Source organism: Ixodes scapularis, unplaced genomic scaffold (genome assembly GCF_016920785.2).
Source record: "Ixodes scapularis isolate PalLabHiFi unplaced genomic scaffold, ASM1692078v2 PGA_scaffold0__279_contigs__length_252992795, whole genome shotgun sequence".
NCBI classification, from domain to species: domain Eukaryota; kingdom Metazoa; phylum Arthropoda; class Arachnida; order Ixodida; family Ixodidae; genus Ixodes; species Ixodes scapularis.
The window spans coordinates 28,319,106-28,328,256 of record NW_024609835.1 but is presented as its reverse complement, the minus strand read 5'-3'; the positions used below and the strand labels follow the sequence as shown (position 1 = coordinate 28,328,256).

The 9,151-nt window shown below is 52.0% G+C and overlaps 1 protein-coding gene across 1 annotated transcript; it reads right to left on the bottom strand.

The window, feature by feature from the left end:
* Positions 1 to 4,878: 4,878 nt before the first annotated feature.
* LOC120844329 lies at positions 4,879 to 7,737 on the bottom strand. Its single transcript, XM_040216063.1, has one exon. It carries the CDS (start codon positions 7,735 to 7,737, stop codon positions 4,879 to 4,881), a length of 2,859 nt encoding a protein of 952 aa, XP_040071997.1.
* Positions 7,738 to 9,151: the final 1,414 nt, after the last annotated feature.

Below are 9,151 nucleotides of genomic sequence, written 5' to 3'. Positions count from 1 at the left end.
AGAGGGCTAATTTCGAGCAGAAGCTTGACGATGTGCTGAAGATCTTCACGGAAAAAGGGCTAGGACTTCACTTCACCTATGAAGCCCCAAAACAAAACCTCATTCAGTTCCTGGATCTCCGCATCGAAGTGGGGGACGATCATGTTTGCTGGTGTTACAGTCCCAGAACAGCGAAGGCTCTTCTTAACTTTCAATCAGCCCACTCCAAACTCGTCAAACAAGGCATCGCATTTTCCTGTCTGAGGACTGCTCTAACAAGCCCATGCATCCACAATTTGAATTCCAGCTTCATGTCCCAAATTCAACGGCTCAAGGATTCGGGATATCCTAATTCGGTCATTCCTTCAGCTTGCGAAAAAATCGTGAAACACCTTAAAACAGATCCCGCGATCGAGCAACGTGACCTCGAGCAGAAAGAGAAAAAGAAAACCTAGTCATACCGTACATCCACCGCCTTTCCCACGGACTCAAGAAAGTCGCCTCAAGATACAACGTGAATGTTGTTTTTTCCGCCTGCCACAAGCTCAGCTCTGTGTGCTCCGCAGTCAACAAACGCGCGAGAAATAACGATCCTAAGTCTCACAGTGGCTGCAGCATCAAACACGGAATGCAGTTTAATGTTTAATGTTTAATGTCAGTTTGTCGCCTGCATAGAAGGCGTGGTCTACAAGATTCCGTTTTCCTGCGGGCGTACCTACATAGGACAGACTGGGCGTTGCCTCAACATAATTCTACGAGAACACCACAGTTCTATGAAAGGAACCGCTCACACGCATCTCGCGATGCATTGCCGGGATTGCGGATGCCAACCCTTTTTTAACAAGATGTTCCGACACAACCACAAACTACCCCGAGAAATGATGGAGACGTACCACTTAACACAAACCGGATCCTTGTGTGTGAACCAGCCCACAGTGACTTTGATGAAGAGCGAGATCGGCTTTTTGGATCTCGGATAACTTGGCCGGTTTCGTATTGAGTGAAAGAAGAAGCGCCAGGGCCACGGAGGGGCATGCCTGCGCGAGCAGCAGCAGTATCACATGTCTTTTCTTTTCAATAGAATCAGTTGCTAGTTCAGCGCTTGTCCTGTGTTTTCTCCTCTGTCTGTCCCTGTCCCAGTCGCGCTGTAAGTAATTATGAACTCGAATCATCTGCTTAGGAGCATCTCTAACTTCTTCCTTCATCAGTAAACAGAAGGCCGCCATTAGTATAGCACATATGCCGTTTTCAGATGATGATGATAGTGATCAAAGTGGCCAGACTGAATTCTGAAAAGGGTCTTTTAGCATGGCGGAAGCTTGAAATCATAGCGTTCTTGAACTAACACTGTCAAAACCGTCAAAATTAAAGTCCTCACGTTCCTCTTCTTCGCTGACGTCATAATCAGCATTCGGCCAATCGTGGAATGCCGACCATTGCGACACTTCCGATCGCACACGTCGCCAATACTGACAAATCCTGGCAGATCGTCACGTGACGTGGCCACCGAAAGTGAAAAGGTAGAGCGGCAGACAATGATGATGATGATTTTTTGGCTGTTCCCTTTGAAGCGGGCGGTTTGAATAGAAATCAGACCTAGCCGAATAAAAACGGAGAGAAAAAAAAAATTGCACTACTGTTGCATTCTTCGCCACCAGTCCTCCAGCCTCCGTTTAGGCCTCTCGACTGCGTCGCTGCACTTCCAGCTGGGCTGCAGTGCCACTGTAGCGCGATTTAAGTCCGCACTGGGCCAGCACACAGCATCCCTGCCTGTGTCCCCAACTCGGAAGCCGACGGCTTCTGCCAGAAATTGTTCGTGTGAATGTGCCTCGTCTAGATGCAGCCCGTTGTCTGGCGCCTGGCCCCAATCCACCGGGTGTCTTGGTACGAGACTTGGGCAGGAGAGCACAATATGCTTGATAGTTTCCTCGGTTTCGCCACATGCCCGGCATGATGTTGATTGTACCTGTTGGTCATAACGCTGCCTGTACACTAGCGTTCTTATCCCTCCCGCACGTGCTTCAAAAAGCAGGCGGCTGCCCAGGCTATTATCATACAGGGTTGTCTCTGTCGATATTTCATTTTTCCAGCGGTTGTACACTTGCAGGGTTGACTTTGAGCGGGCCGCCTCCGACCACTGCACAGCCTCTTCCTCGCGCACTCTCTTCCGCACCTCCAGTTCCCACTTTTGCTCTGTAGTGGCAGCCACGGGCACAGTAAAGAAGCCATATTTCTTTTCCAGCTGGTACAGTCGCTTTCTCAACTTTGTCTGTATCCCTGTCAGGTGTATGTACAGAAATAGTCGTTTGGCCCACCGTCCTCGGTCCATGAGTCGCAGACGCCCGTCGTAGCCGATCTTGCTAGCTGCTTCTCTGGCTTCAAACGATGAGCATCCAAGATCTCCTTGGGCAGCTTCGTTCGCCACCATGCCATGGCAGCCTAGGGCCTGCCTCCCAACTTCGCGCTGCCGGCGCTCCAGAATGTCCCTCATGCCTCCAGGAATGCACACAACAGCATTAGCAAACGTTAGGCCAGGGACCATGGCTGCTTTTCAGAGTTCCCTTGTAACCTGAAATCGATTGCAGCTCCATAGGTTACGCTTGCGAAGGACACTTGTGTTTCGCATGGCCGTCTTTCTGAGGTGGGGATGGTGTTCCGCTAAGTATTCTGGCTTATTTGTGAGTAGATTACCCAGGTACTTATAGGTGCCTTGCAGGGGGATTCGTTCGCCCTTCAGCACGCAGTGACCAAGACGCGGCTCTTCAGGTCCGGCTAGTTGCACGACTGCCGACTTTTTGCTGTTGAAGCGAAGGCAGCGCGCATCCGCCTCTTCTACACAAATGACTAAAAGCTGTTGTAGTGACTCTACACTTTCCGCTGTAAGTACGATGTCATCCGCAAAGGTGAGACCTGGTAGCGTCCAGTTCACTAGCTCTCCTTTTTCTAAATGGGTGAAAGAGAATCCTACCCCCGACTGGAGCAAGCGCCTCTCTAGCCCCGACAAGAGTCATGTAACGGGCGCCCCGCTGCGGCGAGACGCCGAAACACACTTGTCCCGAGCGATGGAATGTCCGCTCGTGCTTTTCGCGTTCGTCGGGCTACCGCTTCTCTCTTGTTGGGTTTGAAAACTATGTTTCGGGTCCTCGCCACTACAAAAGCTGTGCGCTGAGCACCGAACTCCCGAGAAATACTTTGTGCTACCAGATCCTCGCGCTCTAAATCTGCGACCGGGCACTCTATGGCTTCGTCATCGAACTGCCAGGCTCTGTGAGTATAGAGGAGGCTATGGCCCAGTGTAACGTGCTGTAGTTGAGCTTGTTGGTGCATAATACTATAATAGGGCCAGCTGAACTTAGGAAAATAGAATATAAAAAGAAAAAGAGACAGACATACCGCTGGACTACCATCTGTGGTTAATACTTCCTCCTCTTTCTGAACTTTGACTTTGTGTTTGTTTTGTTTTTTTGTTTTGTTTTTTTGCTTTTGCTTTGAAGTTCACATAAAGACACAGCTTATATCCAAAAACCTAACTAAACTTAAATTTGAATCACCCACACTTCACCGGGACATACAAAACACCGGGAATATTGGCCCAGTGCAAAGCGAGAAAGTGCGATCCAGCAAATTGTCAAAGAGATCAGTGAACAGCACCTGGGCCCGTTTTCTCGAACGCGAACCGTGGTTTAAAGTTTACTATTGTCCCTAGAGGGGGGAATTCCAGGTCACGTGACTGGGAGAGCAGGGGCGCCGAGGGAGGAGCAGTACCTAGACGGACCAAATTGCTCTTTTGGTCCGCGGGCCGCGCATCATGTGATCTTACGTCACCGGTTTTTGAGGTCCGCCGGCGGTCCGCGGCCCGCGCTTGTGAGAAATGCCAAGCGCTTTTTTCGCCCGGACCTTGGCGGCGGACCGAGGCGTTTTTAGTATAATTGAAGCGCTAAGTCGGGCAACAAGCTTACTTTTGTTGTTTGGATTGGAATTCAAATCCAAAGTCGTTTTCTTTTTGGCGCCAACTGTGGAAGACAAAGAAGACGAACCTTTTGTTGTGCGACGATGCAACTTTTTACTTCATCGCGCTCATGGAGCAATTCCCCGCTCCGTGGGACAATAGTCGCGACGACTACCCAAATAATCATCTAAAGATGTCCCCATGCCTTTTTCGGTTCACTTAAATCGTCCTCGTCCTCAATATTCAACGCCAGGGCCACCGCAGCCAAACGTCTCTCTCGTTCAACCTCCATCTTGGCTGCTTACAAATAGCCTCAAAGCAGCTCGCTGCATGCGTTTGGCGGAGCTGTGAGGTCGAGAGTTAGACCGGCCCGTTCGCTCTGTCGTCTGCTCTTTTGGTCCGGAGTGTGGATGCTCATTGCAGCCGGGCGGCCCGCGGGCCGTGCATCACGTGATCATTCGGTCCGCGGCCCGGTCCGTCGTGTGGATACACCTTTAAAGGTGTATCCACACGACGGACCAAATTGCTGTTTTGGTCCGCGGGCCGCGCATCACGTGATCTTACGTCACCGGTTTTCGAGGTCCGCCGGTGGTCCTCGGCCCGCGCTTCTGAGAAATGCCAAGCTACTTTACTCGCCCGGACCTTGGCGACGGACCGCGGCGTTTTTAGCATAATTGAAGCGCTAAGTCTGGCAACAAGCTGACTTTTGTTGTTTGGATTGAAATCCAAATCCAAAGTCGTATTATTTTGGCGCCAACTGTTGAAGACGAAGAATTGATTGATTGATTGATTCCTTTAATGACAAGGATGGCTCGAGGCCGCAGTGGGGAAGAAGGGGAAGGGGGGGGGGGGGGGGGAGGGTATAGTGGAGGGGGTTTAGGGGGTAGCGCGAGTCGAGGGGGAGGGGTCGAGGGGGTGTAGCGCGAGTGGACTAGGGCAGTCCACTCGCACTACACCGCTCGGTATAAGCCACTGATTTTTCCATGATCTGCGACCGCCTTTTGGGCATCATCGTCTGTTTGTATAATAGCAGTAAGGGCTGCAAGAGAGGTCACTTGTAGGTCGTCGATGCGGTCTCGGCCCCGTGCGAAGGCAGGACAGTACTTTATAAGATGCCACAAATCTGCGCGGCACTGTTGGAGACAGTGGCTGCATCTTGGTGGTGCGGCTGACACAGGTGGCGGCTGCCACTTACTGATTATGTGTGGTGTGTAGGCCGCGTTCGCGATGACTTTGTTTATAAAAACTTCTTGCTGCCTAGAAAGTCCTTTGATGACAGGCGTCTGGGGTGTAGCTTCCATGATACGCTGTTTGCTAGCGGTCTTTATGGAGGTGCGAATGAAGTGCATGTACGTTATATGCCTGTTCAAGGGTGTTTCGGTTGGATCCAGGTGATAAGGTGTCTTGAGTGTGGGATTGTCGGGGTGCGGGGTGGCGTAAGTGTGGTCCGTCCCGCGTGCCTGTACGGCTGCTGCATGCGCCGCAGCATTACCCCCGTCATTCGCTGTATGTCCTGGGGTCCAGAGTATGTTTACCTTAATTCCAAATTCTTGAAGCATCTGCAGTCTTTTTCTAATTTGATTCGCTGTGGCGTCTTCCGTGGTGGAGGAGGATAGTTCCTGGACCGCTGCGAAGGAGTCGGTTAAGATGCGATATTGGTGTCGGAGGGTCGCGTCTCTGTCAGTGAAGGCTGTGTTCTGTACGTCCTCCAGTGCTCCCCAAATGGCGAGGAGTTCCGCATGGAGTGCGGTGCCCTGTGGGAGAGCACATGAGTGCTGTCCTTGTATGCGAGGGTCGGTGTCGCAGATCCAGGCCATGCTGACTCTGTCGTTTCTTGCCGTTGCGTCCGTATAGACGTTGACAATGTCTGCACTGCTAGCGTGCCGGCAGCTTCGGCTGCGCCTAGCCTCTGCGGCCAATCTGAGCATAGGGCGGTTGGTGAAGCTTCCATGCGGGGGAGTTTCCCACGGTGAAATGATCCCACTGACGTCCGGCATTGTATCGCACCGTCGCCTTTGGTCCCATAGGATTGTCAGCTTTCCCTGGTAGGAGTTGTCCAAGCGGGACTGCATTCGGATACAGGCTTCGGTAATGATGGTCTGGATCGGAGGTATTGGTGCCAACTGATGGAGGAGGGTCATCCTAGTGTGCTTGGGCAGCCCCGTTACTGTACGCAGGGTGGCTCTGTGTAACTGTTCTATGTCGCGTAGGTCTTTCGGAGAGAGTTCGTATACCGGCGCCCCATAGAGGACTCTGCCTACTGCAACCGCACGCGCAAGGGTTGCGGTTGAGCTTTGTCGCGCCCCGCCATACTTGTTGGACATGCGGCGGACGGCGTGAAGGAGGGGTGTCCAGTTCTTACGTAATGTTTGAATCCACTTGTGTGTGCTATTACAGCTAGCGATCTGGGCGCCAAGGATGCGAATATGTCCATTTGCTGAGGTGATTGGTGCCGAGCCGAGCACAAGGGTGATTTGCTTCCGCGGGTTGGTGACGCGCTTTCCGTCTATGCTGATGAGTTCGGTCTTCGCGGGTGATAGTTGCAGCCCCAGTTCATCTAGGGTTTTCTCTAGACTTAGGACTGCTGCTTGTAGTTCAGTTTGCATTTGTTGTTCATCTAGGTGGTCGCTAGCTTCAGTCCATATTGTAATGTCATCTGCATAAATAGTAAATCGTGCCGTGGTGTCTCGTTCCAAGGCATCCGCTACCCTTGCCATGGCGAGATTGAAAAGCATTGGCCCGAGTATAGAGCCTTGGGGCACGCCTCTGTCAAGGTAGAATGTGCATGGCGTCCACCCCGGTGCGGTTCCGTGAAGGCGTATGGGTCTACTGTGAAGAAAAGAACGAATCCAGTTGTAGGCTCGTTGGCTGGGATATCTCTGAGCCAGTTCATGAAGGATGACTTCCTGCCGAACGTTGTCAAAGGCCTTTCGCATGTCAATGGCCAGGACATAGTCAGGCATGAGTTTCCGGGATTTCCTGTTGATCACTCGCCGCAGAAGCCAGAGGCAGTCGTGCGTACCCATGTTGGGACGAAAGCCTGCCTGCGCCGGGTGAAGGCCCGGTTGGACGTATTCGAGGTAGTGTTGCATTCGGGCGAATATCATTCGTTCGATAAGTTTGCATATCGTTGACGTAAGTGATATGGGGCGTAGGTTCTCGGGCTTGGTGGGGTCCTTGTTGCCTTTAGGTATCGGATATATGAGCGAAAGCTTGAGTGTATCAGGCACAGAGCCCTGTTCCCAGGTGTCATTAATGATGTCAAGTAGCTTTTGTTGTGCTGAAAGAGGAAGATTTCGAAGGTCTTGCCAATTGACGTTGTCGTGTCCTGGGGCTGAGCGGGCCTTACTTTTCAATAGTGCCGCGGTAAGCTCCCCCAAGGTGAAGGGAGCGTCAAGCCCTGGATCAAGGTTTGTTATTGTTCGCTCCGGAAGATCGGGTGCTGGGCTGTCGCGAGCGTGCGGGAAGAAGGTCCGTATTACCTTCGTTTCCACCTCCACTGGGTTGCCTTGCAGTAGAAGGACTTTCAGTGGGGGCTGTCCTTTCTTCTTCCCGAGCATGCTGCGGAGAATGCCCCATAGGCGCTGAAGCCCAGGAATTTCTCCGAGCTTCGCGCAAGTGGAGTGCCACGTCTCCGTCTCAAGTAGCTGCTGGTGGGCTTGTATGGTTTTATACTGATTTTTAAGCTGCATGAGATCGCGGTGGCGCTTACCACCATAGCGGTACCGGTGCGTGAGTTCATGTACTCTTTTCCAGAGGTTTGCAAGGTGTGCGTTCATGCACGTTGTTGTCTCGTCGCATTCAATCATCTCTGACGCCGCGGGCTTAGCGCTGTATATGATGCTGGCGAGCTGCTCGAAGGAATCGAAAGGCTGTTGCTGCGTAAGCTGGCGGTAAATGTTCCAGTCGATACGCGCGTGCGCGCTTCGCTTTCACATCTTCTTGCGGTTAAGGGTAATGAGGATCGGATAGTGATCACGGCCCCAGGTGATGGACATTGTGTCCCATTTACGGACAAATCTTGGAGTCGCGAAGGTAAGGTCCGGTGTGGTGTCGCGCTGTCGGGAGTGCAGCCCCACTCTTGTGGCCGTGTCAGGTGCATTAACCAAATCGAGAGCGGACATTTCCATGGCGTCGTGAAGGGCGTTGCCTCTGGGGTCTGCTTTGCGGTAGCCCCATGCGGGGTGTTGGGCGTTAAAATCACCCCCAATTATGATGGGGTGGGAACCCGCCCGTTGTTGGATGTCTCGTACCCACTGAAAGTCATCCTGTCGTGCTCTCCCTGTGTTTGGCCTGTAGTAGACGCAAACAGCAACAAATGGTTGCTGCCCAGGGGGTTGAATTTTGGCGGCGATCACTTCGCGGTAGTCGTTGCTGATATTGGGAAGGGGGAGTTCAATCGAAGTACAGTCCCGTCTGGTCAGTAGGGCCGCTTGACCCTGAGCTCTTGGTTGTTGTGTGACAGGATCTAAGTGTAAAATCGTATTGTGTTGGATCGTATTGTATCCTTGAATATGGCATGGGCCTCGTGTTTCTTGTAAAAAAATCGCAATCGGTTGTAGGTGGGTTACACGTCCCCTGAGTGTTGTTCCGGTCTGGATGTAACTTCTGCAGTTCCATTGAAGGCAGGTAAGCGACTTGCTCATTTTCCCTCAGTGGGAAGCTTGCGTCGTTTCACGTCGTCCCTCTGTGTGATTTGTCGGAGTTCTGTCATTACTGCCTCTAGCTGCTCATGGAAGGTAGTGGTTAATGTCGTGAGTTCCTCTCGGAAACTGTTTTCAAGTTTGCGTGATTCTGTGTGTCTCTCTTGCCGGAGGATGCCTAGAATTTGGACGATGGACATTTCGTTCGTTGGCATGGGTACCTTGGGCACGGGCCGTCTCTTTGGAGTGCTGCTACGTGCTCTCGGTGTGCGAGTTCTGCTTCGAGGTTTTCTCTGCGTTGTACTCGAAATGTTTTCCGTCACAACTTCCCCACTCACAGAAGATTGGGTTGACAACTGCGTCGCCAGCTGCTCCAGTTTGATACGTAGCTGTTGGTTTTCGAGGCGCAGTTCATCGATTTGTCTTTGATATTCATTTACCTGCGACTTTGGCTTATCCGAAGTAGTTTTGGACTTAGCTACTGTTGCCCATGTCACCGTCTTAGAATTCTCGTTACGTGTCGTAGCTTCTGGGGGTGCCTGAATAAGTCTGCTCGGACAGGCCGAGTTCAGCGAGATGT

Coding starts and splice junctions, on each gene's coding strand:
- LOC120844329 (XM_040216063.1), bottom strand. CDS start 7,737: ATGATTGAATGCGACGAGACAACAACGTGCATGAACGCACACCTTGCA.